The sequence below is a fragment of the Aegilops tauschii genome, chromosome 3, assembly GCF_002575655.3.
Source record: "Aegilops tauschii subsp. strangulata cultivar AL8/78 chromosome 3, Aet v6.0, whole genome shotgun sequence".
Taxonomy (NCBI): domain Eukaryota; kingdom Viridiplantae; phylum Streptophyta; class Magnoliopsida; order Poales; family Poaceae; genus Aegilops; species Aegilops tauschii.
Window position 1 is genome coordinate 34,576,865 of NC_053037.3, and position 12,961 is coordinate 34,589,825.

Below are 12,961 nucleotides of genomic sequence, written 5' to 3' on the forward strand. Positions count from 1 at the left end.
ACTGAAAGATGATTGGCCAGAATTTGTGAGGCAAAAGAAATCGGAGCATTTCAAGGAAATATCGAAAAAAATAAGTATAATGCGAGTAAGAAAAAGTTCCATCATATTATGGGGCTAGGAGGATACCGCCTTTTGGAGCCTAAGTGGCAGAAGATGGAGGAGGACCTGAGGGTGCGAGGAATCCCTCTAGGTACAGAGGGATGGGACCCAAGGGCCAAAAGCTGGTGGTACGGGCATGGGGGATCTCTAGACCCGGAGACAGGGGTGTGTGTTCACCGGAAGAAAAAGTTTGCTCCCACCCAAGCCCTTATTGACGCAATGACCCAAGCTCAAGAGGGCTTGATCAAGTTCAACAGAGAGAAAGACGCACTGACAACAGCCCTCGGGAATGATGAACACGGAGGACGTGTACGAGGCAAAGGCAGAATTCCGTGGAAAGTAGGGTTTTCCCAGGACAATGACCCGTACTGTTACAGAAGCCGTAAGAGAAAGACGGACCGGGATGCAGATCTTTTGGCGAAGTTTGCATCGGAACTCCATGAGTTGAAGCAGACCGTGCATGAACTAGTAAAAGAAAAATCGGCTGCAGGGCCGCATGAAGATCATGAAGCGGATCGCGGAAGCCAGCAGCGGAGAAGCAGCGTGGCTTCCACGGATGCCCCGCCTGGTGCTAATGCACCGATGACCGAGATTCGTGCACCGGAGCCTCACTACCCCATGGATGATGTAAAGGAGATGAAAGAATGTGATCTGCATTATCCCGTGGGGAACGTTTCCACGAAGGTAGCTACCGGCAGTGCTTTACCCTGTACACCTGGAGCACTCCACCACAACAACCCCATTGCATATGGCTATGCTCGTGTCACGGTGGAAGACATAGTCCAAGAGTTTGAGGACCTGGAGATTGACAAAGCTACACCCGAAGGGGAGAGAAGACTTGGAGATGTCAAGCGCCAGATCATTCTATGAAAAAGAAGTACATAGTGTTTCCAGGCGAGGCTCCAAGGCTAACAAGTCCACCCCCCTCCGATGGTGGTGGTGGTGGTGGTGGTGGCGGTGGTGGTGGTCGTGGTGGTTCACCTACACCTCCTTCACGCCATTCGACGCCGTCCCCCGATCCATAACCTCCGGCGGGTAAGCAGCCGCCGCCCCCCAATCCTCCTCCGGTGGGTACGACGCCCCCCAATCCTCCTCCGACGGGTACGACGCCCCCCAATCCACCTTCGGCGAAGAAGCAGAAGCAGGCGGACAGCAAGGAAACCCGCTCCTGGACTATTAACCCGGACCCTTATGTACCTAAGACCACAAGGGTACCGGAGCCATCACTGAAGCATCTCCTCCCAAGGCCTTGGGAACTTAGTGAAGCTGAAACCAAATTGGCCGCGTCTGCTCATTATGAGAAATGGAAGGCGGATACGAAGGCGATAAAAGAGCCTGAGCCCAAGCAAGTATTCACTGAGAAGCAAAAGAAGTGGGCTAAGGATTTTTTGACGACACCGTCCCAAGCCGAGCTGAATATGCCTGACGACTATGGACATGAACTTCGTAGGCAAGCAAAAATATTGAAGGAGGAGAAAGAAGAAAGTAAAAAAAGCGGGAAACAAGTTGACCAGCTCGGGATGCAGAATAAACAATCGATCCCCCCGCTCATAGTGAAAGCCAGTCCGGAAGAGGACCCCGAGATCATAGCAGCTGCGGCAGCACTTGGATTGACTGTAGCGAGTGCCATGAAACAAGCGTCCGAGATGGGTTTGACTCTTCGTGCCTTCTTAGGCCTTGAGGATGCGCCAGTATGTGAGATAGCATTACAATATGTGCGGAATGGGCCTCTCGTCGAGCCTGCGCGGGAAAAGAGTCTACCACCACAAATGCGAAATCTGCTACGTTGGTACAAGCAATTCATAACATGGGCCGACAAAGAATATATTTATGCGGATGTTACAGAGGAGCATCACACCAAACGGTACTCTGTACAAGTTCATATGAGTGAATTGTTCCAGCTGTTCAATCTGCGCGAGCTCGACAAATCTATCCTGAGTTGCTACGTTATGTAAGTGATTTATTTCTACCTCGTCTCGTTCTTCATTGCCTGCACTATATATATATATATATATATATATATATATATATATATATATATATATATATATATATATATATATATATATTATCCTAACTATATTGTTGCATACGCTATTATGCAGATTGAAGATTTGGGAATGCAAAATAAGAAACATCCTTGATGTTGGGTTCATTGACCCACATATCGTTAATGGACATGTGTTACAAAATCACCCCGAAGACATGGAGAAAGACTTGTACAAGTTTCTTAGAAAGCATCAACTCAAAAGTCATATTCTATTTCCTTACCATTTTGGGTGAGTGTTTCTCTCTTGTGCCCATTCTTTTTTGTTTACTCCATGCATGGTATGTCTAATCGATGAGTTATGCATGACTGTGCATGTAACGTGTCCGCAGGTTCCACTGGATTCTGCTAAATATTGAACTTCACACCTCCAGAGTTCTAATCATGGACTCTATGGATTCGGATCCAAAGCGTTGGGCCGACATGAGAAAAATGCTGCAAAAGTAATTATTTTCAATCATTTGAGCTCTATATCGATCGGTCTCTTTCGTTCATTTCCTAATATCAAGTAACTAATAACTCCCTTGTTCATTTAATTTTCTTTGCCCTGTAGGGTTTGGAGACGGTTCTCAGAAGAAATTGTCGGTGAATTCAAACATGAGCTAGATTTTAGAAGGTTAGTTAATGTGGATAAGCAGCCACCGGGGACCAATCTATGTGGATACTATGTTTGTGAGAACATCCGGAGACACACCTCTGAGCGGAAGGCATCGGATAGCGTGCGGAAGGCGACGGATAACTTGCGGAGGAGGCTTAGTCCAGAAGCTCGCTTCCGACCAATTCAAGATGAATTAGCAGGATTTTTCATGAGGGAAGTCATCAATCCTAAAGGAGAACACTATACCGAGGACGAAGAAATTTATATGCATACCCGAGATTGAAAGTTGTTCGAAGTTGTATATGGTCATCCATCCTAATTGTGTATGGAAACTTGTTCGAAGTTGTATATGGTCACCTGAGATTGAATATATATTATATATTCCTCTTGAATTCTTCTTGTTTGAAATTTCATATGCATGTATATAGTAGCGTAGAATATGTGTACTGAAACTTCATCAAAATTAAAATAAAACACAAAATAAAAAAAAGAAATAAAACACTACAAATTAAAAAGAAACCAGGTTTAGGGGGGCTAAAACCCTAAACCTGCGGAGGAGGCCTTTAGTCCCGGTTAGCCACGACAACCGGGACTAAAGGTCCTCCGCCCCGACGGACTCTTCGCGCCCACGTGGACGGGCCTTTAGTCGCGGTTCGTAAGAGGCGCGACTAAAGGGGGGGAGCCTTTAGTCGCGCATATTTAGTCCCGGTTGCACAGCCGGGATTAATGGCCTTTGCGAACCGGGACTAAAGGCATATTTTCTACTAGTGTTTGAACAAACTATGCGATGAATGTGGCCATAAGATTGATCATTTGGCTTGAAAGACATGAATCTCGAGAGATGATAACTCATTTCTAAGAACACTTTTTTAAAAGAATTGTCGTATTACAAGTTTCTTATTTTTCTTGGTAACTTGATCACATATAATGACACTATGCGAAGGTTTTCCAATTTTTTGATTTTTTTTGAATTTTTTATGCCCGTTTCAAAATGTGGTCAAAACGGCGGGCATGAACGTTCCTAGCTAGTGGTTGAATCTTGGATTTTTTTGGCTTTTCTCTAATTAAATAGATACTTATGTACCTAGAAATGATTTTTAAAAAAAATAAAGAGCAAACTATGAGGCAACTGCAGTTCAAATTTGACCAGCTTCCTACTAAATCGACGGAAATTTGTCTTTTTCACGAGAGGTGGATCAAAGCTTTTCACACTCAACCATTTGGTCAATTGTGCATTAAATATGTCCTAGTATTTTAGAAAATTTATTTGGTACAATTTTGCAACAAATATTTGGTAGGTCCTTCAAAAAAAGATCATTTTGGGCACTCGAAAAATGGAAAATGATTTTTTCATGCAACGAAAATGATAAATTACTTAGGCAACATTGTTTGCCATTCCAAGATGCACCCTTGTGCACAATATGAGATCATATGAACAAACTATGCCATGAATAGCCCCGGGCATCCGGTCTGTTCGGTTTGGTCTTTTCGGTCATCCAAGAATTCGGTCTTCTAGAATTGAAGACCGAAATAATTTCGGTCTTTTCGGTTCTTCACTATTCGGTCTTCGGTCTTTACTATTCGGTCTTCGGTCCCGACCAAACAGACCAAATTAATTTGCTACAACTCATATCCATGTTACCTCCTGTACCAGTACATTCATGTTACTTCCAGTGCGGCTGTACCAATACATGTTGATATTTGATAGCAAGTAACAAAGTACCAATACATGTTGATATTTGACAGCAAGTAACAAAGTACCAATACATGTTTACATTTGACAGTAAGTAACAAAGTACCAAAACTTGTTTATATTTGACAGCAAGTAACAAGATTCATAGGACACGAAGTAAGAAGACTCATGATTCATGGTCCATCCACAAGATGCATGCACAATCATTTATATCTGATAGAAAGTAAGGAGATAACAAGCAGTAGCAAACAAGCAAGCAGCACAACCCCATAGTACTTGACATCGAACAAATCAAAAACTTTGGTGAAATGCATGTTGTAGTAGCTTGAATTGGTCGGTCACAATACTTGCACATTCCTTCCTTCACTAACCGCTAATTATCATCAAAAACTTTGGTGAAATGCACCCAGACGGACTCGTCGCTTGCTTCTGCAGCAGCTGCTTCTGCATCTGCCTCTACCTCTATACTCATAAATGTATCATCTTTCTCATTCAATTCCTCATCATGTTCTGTTTCTAGGATAGAAAACATCTACAAAAAAGGAAGACATTGGTTTGTCAAACAACATTGACAGGAGCAAATCACAACATAAAGTGCATATAATCAAGTCCTCTAAATCTGTAAAACATTTCAGAAAATCTTCTTTTTCGGAGCTAAGAAATGACATTGCTCTATTTGGTATCCTCTCTATACAGTAACCATTCCAAATCAACATAAAAATGCATGGAACACTCTGCGATGAACATACAAACCAACAAAAAAGCTATTGATCATTCCAACACCAACACCTACAACTACAAGCAAGCCACTACATCTACTTGAATTTGAAGATCACAAAATCTAAACATCACAGAACATGAACAATACATTGATGCACTTAAATGAACAAGAATTTGTACATCACGGATGCACTGATGCACTTAAATGAACAGCCATTTGTACATCACTGATGCACATAAGGAGACGTAGCAGCTTGCTCACCTTCAGCTGCAACGTTGAGCGCCAGAAGAGGATAGTAGGCGGCGAGCCGACAACCAGCGGGGAAGAGGACGAGTGGTGCGGTGGTGGTGATGAACAGTAGCAGCCAACAGCTACACCGGCGGAGGATGGATGCGTCACGGACCGTCGAGCGAGCAGGACAGTTGGGGTTGGTGGCGCGCCGCACAGCCGCATGGGGCACGGAGGTTCACAGCTTGGATGGTGGTCGACTGGTCGTCATCTGTCCCTGTCCAGGCCGTGGCTCGAGGTGCCGGTCTTCATCGATCAGGGACGCGCGGGTGCGGCGCGCCTCGGTGCGGCGGTTATCACGAAAAATCAGCCTCACGGGCTCATGGCTCGCGGGGCATTGGGCCACAGTGGCCGCCGGCGGATGGCGGCTAGGGTTTGTTCTGGGAAAGAAAAGAGGAGGTAAGTGAAGCGGTGGGTGGCGGCTAGGTTTCCTGTGTGTATCTGTGAGCTTGAGGTGAGGACGTGAATCCAGTCCTGTGTATCTGGCTCAGGAGCTTGGGCTAGCCATATGGGCCTTAGTTAACAACTGTCTTGCACGGTTGGGCAGTTGGGCTATTCGGTCTATTCGGGCTATTCGGTCCTCAATACATCATGACCGAAAAGACCATAATTAGTTAGGTCTTAGCATTCTGCAAACCATTTTTTATTTGGTCTTTTTGGTTTCGGTCTTTTCGGGTTCGGTCTCGGTCTTTTCGGGTTCGGTCTTCGGTCTTCGGTTTTTATGCCCGGGGTGAGCCATGAATGTGGCCATAAGATTGATCATTTGGCTTGAAAGCCATGAATCTCCAGAGATGATGGCTCATTTCTGAGAACACTTTTTTAAAAGAATTGCCATATTACAAGTTTAGTATTTTCCTGGTAACTTGGTCACATATAATGACACTATGCGAAGGTTTTCCAATTTTTTTATTTTTTTTGAATTTTTTATGCCCGTTTCAAAATGCGGTCAAAATGGCGAGCATGACCGTTCCTATCTGGTGGTTGAATCTTGGAATTTTTTTCATGTTTCTCTGATTAAATAGATACTTATGTACCTAGAAATGATTTTTGAAAAAATAAAGAGCAAACTACGAGCTAGCTACTTTTCAAATTTGACCTGCTTCCAACTGAATCGGCGGGAATTTGTCTTTTTCACGAGAGGTGGATCAAAACTTTTTACACCCAACCATTTGGTTAATTGTGCATTAAATATGCCCTAGTATTTTAGAAAATTGATTTGTTACAATTTTGCAACAAATATATGGTAGGTCCTTCACAAAAAAACTCATTTTGGGCACTCAAAAAATGGAAAATGAAATTTCCGTCCAAAGAAAATGAAAACTTCCTTAGGCAACATTGTTTGTCATTCCAATATGCACCCTTGTGCACAATATGAGATCATTTGAACAAACTATGCCATGAATGTGGCCATAAGATTGAGCATTTGGGTTGAAAGCCATGCATCTTCACACTTGATAACTCGTTTTTTGGAACACTTTTTTTAAAATAATCGCCGTATTACAAGTTTATAATTTTTTCTAGTAACTTGGTCACATATAATGACACAATGTGAAGGTTTTACAATTTTTTGATTTTTTTTTGAATTTTTTATGCCCGTTGCAAAATGCGGTCAAAATGGCGGGCATGACCATTCCTAGCTAGTGGTTGAATCTTGGAAAAAATTTGGTGTTTCGCTGATTAAATATATACTTATGTACCTAGAAATGATTTTTGAAAAAAATAAAGAGCAAACTATAAGGCAGCTACATTTCAAACTTGACCCGCTTCCACCTGGATTGGCAGAAATTTGTCTTTTTCACCAGAGGTGGATCAAAACTTTTGACACCCAACATTTGGTCAATTGTGAATTAAATATGACCGAATATTTTATAAAATTGATTTGGTCCAATTTTGCAACAAATATATGGTAGGTCCTTCACAAAATAACTCATTTTGGGTATTCAGAAAATGGGAAATGGTTTTTTCGTCAAAAGAAAAAGAATACTTACTTAGGCAAAATTGTTTGCCATTCCAATATGCTCCCTTGTGCACAATATGTGATCATTTGAAACAAAGATTAGGTAGGTTCTTCAAAAGAAGACCATTTCGGACACTCGAAAAATAGAAAACGGCTCTTTTGTGCAATGAAAATGAAAACTCCCCAGATCAACACTGTTTGTCATCCCAAGATACACACATGTGCACAATATTCATTAATTTTAACAAACTTTACATGGTTAATATGTTGAATCTTTGCCCTAAGTAAGAGGGTAAAAAACTATAAGAGTAACAAAATTCTGATTGGTGGAATCCGTTGTGGCATGGATTGATGACATGGCAAACATCCGTCCGTCCATCCACCCATCCATCCAACCCACTCCAGCCCCCCTCTCTCTCATGCGCACGTGAACCCTAGGCGACCCAGACCCCTCCCCGCCTCCGCTCCACTCCCCGATCCAGATCCCTCCCCCGTCGTCCCGTCCTCCCCTTCCTTCCGCCGTCGCCCCGTCCTCCCCTTCCTCCCCCCGCCGCCCCGTCCTCCCCTTCTTTTCGCCGCACAGCTCTCCCCTCACCCCCGCCACCCACCTCTCCCCTCTCCTCCATGGCTGCAGATCCACTCAAGATCCTCTCCCCCACCCCCGATTCATCTCCAATCCCGCCGCCGACACCCAGCCCCACCCCCACCGGCGACCGTCTCCCCCAACCCCATGACCACCGCGACCTCCCTCCCTCGCTCCCTAGCTCTCCCATCCCCAGGTCCGTCCAACCCATGGGCGGATGAGGCTCGAAACGCTATCCCTTCACCCACCCACCAATGGATGGATGGGGACGGGGCGATGATGGCGCGGCGGCGGGTGCCGCGATGGTGGGGAACGACTGGATCAACATCTACCTGGAGGCCATCCTTGACGCAGGCGGTGTCGCGGGAGAGATCTCGGCCGCCTCAACAGCGCCTGGGGGCGGAGGCGAAGCGGCGGAGAAGAGGCGGGACAAGTCGTGGCTCATGCTGCGGGAGCGCGGCCGCTTCAACCCGGCACGCTACTTCGTGGAGGAGGTCATCTCCGGCTTCGACGAGACCGACCTCTACAAGACCTGGGTCCGTGTAAGCCTTCCTCGCTGCCCTTCCTCCTCGCTCCTCGTGTCTTAGCTAGCTGCTTGCTCCAGATTAGATTAGATTAGCTTAGGTGGTGAGATTTTGAGGCTCAAGTTTATTTCCGGCGATTTATTCTACATTTTTGTTTTTACATCAGACGTCAGCGATGAGGAGCCCGTAGGAGCGGAACACGCGGCTGGAGAACATGTCCTGGAGGATCTGGAACCTCGCCAGGAAGAAGAAGCTGGTATGCCTACCTCGCCTGGCTGAAATTAAATTCTGAATGCATCATGTTTGTCTCTGTTGCAACTGTTGGGGGGCGGTTCACTGCTGGTGCCAGCCAAACACATTATACTAGTGTAGTTGTTGGTTACTGATTATGTATGTGGTTGGGCGTCATGTTTGTCTCTATTGCATGTTGGTTAGTGACCATCTGGGAATACTGAATCTTACTTGTATTGCATATGAATGGCTCCCCCGGAGTTGCTGACAGTTAATGATGTCATGATGGGTCTCCATTGCAGCATATGCCTGCTTTGCTTCCTTCTTGTTAGCTACAATGCTCCAATTCATTAATGTGTTTGGCTAAACTCTCTCCTGTCATAAAGCACATATGCTGCTTGAAGGATTTGGTACACCTGCACGTCTTGGACTGCAATGGGTACCCACTTATCCATCATTTTACCACATAGAAATGCACTTCTGTTTCTTAAATTGCTATGACGCATTCGCTAATCCTGCCAACTAATAAAGTGTATTCTAGTTTGAAGGTTTACTGTTTCATAATAGCCAAATAAATAGCCTGCATTTAATAATCTTTTGCTACTTTAAATATAATAATGTAGTGGCAAAATTCATGAAATCATTCTGGCAGTAAATACTGCAGTTCTACTTGGCCCAACCTCAATTCTGGAAGTACAAATTATTGCTATTTTTCTCATAAGATTATAGCTTGAGACATACTATCTAGAAATTATTTCTCTATTGTCATTGCTTTCCTAATTGAATCTTGCTTTCAGATTACGTACCACTTCTTCCACTGGAAGAAGGGAACTCCATTCGCTGATGATCAGGGGATGTATAATAGATTGACTTGGTGGGAGCAAATGGACAACGGCAAGCAGCTTACTCGCAACAGAAAATTTCTTGTTGTGGTTCCTGTAGTCCTATAAATGTTATTCTGTTTCAATTTTATTAATACTGCTTTTGGGACCTTAATTGGCACAACATGGCAGGATGTATGCACAAAGATTGATTCTGGCTAGTCAAAAATACTACACTTATTCATTAATTATGCAAATAACACTTGTTAGTAACATCTAGGTCTAACTTGCATATTCACGCCATTATCCATGTGTAAGGATTGGGCATTGCTCTATTGCTCTATTCACGCCATTATACATGTGTAAAAATTGTTCGATTAACTTCATAATCTTTAATAATTGATTATTCACTTCCGGTTAGTAGTAACTTAAACTTGGCGGCAAGCAAAATCAGAAGTGATCCCAACTAATCATACTATTTTTGCGTTTGCTAGAATTTTCCATGGACATTTAATCTGTTTCGTGTATAGTAGGTAAAATAGCAGAGTACACCGATTACCATTATGTCTACTGACATACACTTCCAAAGACCTATTAGCGTAGAGTTCATATTGTTACACAGTGCTTTTTAGCTTAGATATCATACAGTTATGCAGTGCTCCCTACACTATGTCTGTTTACTATATATATCATTCATGTATTCTTGGATAGTACTGACTACATACCAGGGCGAATTAACCATAGTTTGCCACAATTTTCAGTTACTGAAACATAACCTTGTTGGTTACCAGTGCAATAATAAACTTGCAAGTGTCAATGTACTGATGCAAACAGTGATTGTTTACTTATGACTAATCTGTTTTCCATCTCGTTTATAGGAGTTCCCAAAATGCCCGACTCCAACAGCAACGGCATGCACCACGAGGAGGAGGATGGCCTCTTCACCGACTCCGGCCCTGTCCTCCCCGACGCCTAGTCGTGGCCCTGTGCAAGGAGGACGCGGCTTGGTCGCTTCCTCCGGGAACCCTATCCCCTCGATCTTGGTGCAGCGGCAGGCACATCCACCAGATCCGCCGGCGGGCATCAAGGCCGTGGCTTGGACCTTGCTGCCCTCTACCAAGGAAGGAGTGCGCTCGCGCAGATGGCGGCGGCTGTGCTCCACCAACTATTTTGTGGTTCCTGTAATCAGGGGAGTTCCTCGCAAGACAGGGCCCTCCCCCTTCTGCTTCTTCTACTACCTACTGATGCTGCTGTTGCTGATTGGTCTATGCACGATGGGTAATCCATCAATGTTTATTTGCTACTGCCTGAGCTCTATTTCTCTGCATGCTAGCGTGTTGTTTGTGCTGTGTGGATGCTTGGTCCTTGTGGAGATCGTCTAATAGACGAAGTTCCTTTATGTTAATATTACGAGAATGGAGTAGTGCATTCCGGTTGAACATGTGTTCTAGATTTTTTTGCTGGTAAACATGTGGTTTAGATGATTCTACCTTGTTGTTTTTGATCTTATATTTGGTTTATCTATGCTGCATTGCAAATTTGCAATGATGTTTGTTGCCCAAGAAACTAGCGAATTAGAGGCCTGAGATTTCAATAGTTTGGAGGAGAAACCAATGAATTCAGATTTGAGTGAGAAATCTATTCTGGTTTCAAATAGGTAGGTTTATTTTTTTAACTATGCATAGATTTGTAACAATGAGCATAGGTGGTTATAGGTTGCTGTGATGATGAATATAAATATCATGAAGTGCTCATGCATGGAGGTATGCCCCGCGCAGTCGCCCTACGAAGGCAGGATCTATATGCCTTTTTTATCATATAATATATTGTTTGTTTCCCCTGCTGAAATAGTGTGCCTACCAGTATTATGTGCTTTCTATCCTGCAATGCTATGGGGGTACTGCAATTATTGCTGCTGTATTCTGATTACTTGTTGGAGCGTGTCTAGTTAATGACCGGTATTGAGAGATTTTGGTTGTTGCTTTGAGTACATTTAACTTGGAGTTCTCCAGTACTCCTAGATTTGCTACTCAAACAAATTTTGAGTACTTGCACTAGAAAGGAGTGAAATACTCCTGGTACTTGCATAGGTTTAAAAAAATGACTTGCGTAGGTTTAAAAATACTCCTGGTACTTGTGATGAAACCAACAAGCAACTTGCTAACCTATTTCAGTGTTCAATCATCTTTTCATTCTTAAATTTCAGTGTTCAATTTCGGATTATACAAACTAGAAGTGTTTGTTGTTCTTTTTCTTTTTTGAACTAAACTAGAAGTAGGAATTCATTTTATTGGGTTAGTGTTGTAAATTATGGATGCTTCCTTTTTGTTATTGGCTTATTGCTTGCTTGAATTATTATGATGCATTATTTTTTATATTACTCCATGCTCACCAAGTTATTGAGTTGAAGTTGTCGTTGTTTGCTGTCAAGATTTGCTTAGCCTGAATACATGGTTATGTTTTGTGTACTGTTGTCCTGATGTTTAGCTGTTCAATTTCACTGTTGTACTGTTGTCAAGATCCTGTTGTACTGCTGTCAAGATCATGTTGTACTGTTGTTCAGTTTCAATTTAATTTCAGTATTGTTGGAGTAAATTTCACTGTTCGATGATTGTACTCCAGTGTTCAATTTCGCTGTTCGATGATTGTACTCCAGTGTTCAATTTCCTGATTGAGTAAATTTCAGTGTTCAATTTCAATGAAAACAGTACATGTACCAGCGGGAGCAGCTCCTGTGGCAGCGGCGACTGCTCCAGCGGCGGTAGCATCTGGGCAGGCGTGGAACAGCCTGGGCTCGGAATGGCCTGAGCGCGGGCCAGGAGGAGCCCCTGTGTGTGGGCGGCAGCAGAGCACGCCTGGGCGGAGGCAGCGCCTGCTCTACTTGCTTGGGTACTACAGTGATGCATGCACCGGTGAAGCACGCACACATGCTTGCCTGGCCGCATGTATCTTCCTTGGCTATGAACATAATCTACATGTACGAAAAATGTCCCACCTCTGTGTCATTTTTCTCCTCTTCTTGCATCCGAGAAAATTGGTGCTTAATATGCTATTGATTTACAATGTCTGTTCGTTAACACCAAGTCTAAATTGTTGCTTTGATTTTTCCTGGTACTTAGGACAAGCTACAAGCTCCCAGCGCGTCTGATCCAGGGTGCGTTAGGGCCAACCTGTTATGGAAGATGGCCATGCTCACGAGCCCCTCTAGATCAAAATAGGTATTCCTTTTTGCCTCTTTGGATTCACTCATATTTTGCCTCGTGGAGTGATGGATTTGTCCTATGGTACTGTAATTGTAAAGTCTGGTCCTCATTTACTTTTTGTAATTTTTAATGCATGCTAGCTAAGGCTTTATTAAGCCCTTGGTGTTGATTGTGCGTTTGCTCCTCTAATGTTCAT

General features: G+C 43.6%; 1 protein-coding gene across 1 annotated transcript; it reads right to left on the bottom strand.

Moving 5' to 3' along the window:
* Positions 1–4,694: 4,694 nt before the first annotated feature.
* Positions 4,695–5,808, bottom strand: LOC123497496 (uncharacterized). The gene is made up of 2 exons (XM_045234066.2): positions 5,420–5,808; positions 4,695–4,969 (listed from the first exon to the last, which is right to left on the bottom strand). The coding sequence occupies exons 1-2, from the start codon at positions 5,609–5,611 to the stop codon at positions 4,811–4,813; spliced, it is 351 nt and encodes a 116-aa protein (XP_045090001.1). The 5' UTR covers positions 5,612–5,808; the 3' UTR covers positions 4,695–4,810.
* Positions 5,809–12,961: the final 7,153 nt, after the last annotated feature.

What these genes read in the sequence shown, in the direction of transcription:
- LOC123497496 (XM_045234066.2), bottom strand. Translation starts at nt 5,611, where the DNA reads ATGCGGCTGTGCGGCGCGCCACCAACCCCAACTGTCCTGCTCGCTCGA. An exon ending in GCTCAACGTTGCAGCTGAAG is followed by an intron (nt 4,970 to 5,419) that starts GTGAGCAAGCTG and finishes CCTTTTTTGTAG; the next exon opens with ATGTTTTCTATCCTAGAAAC.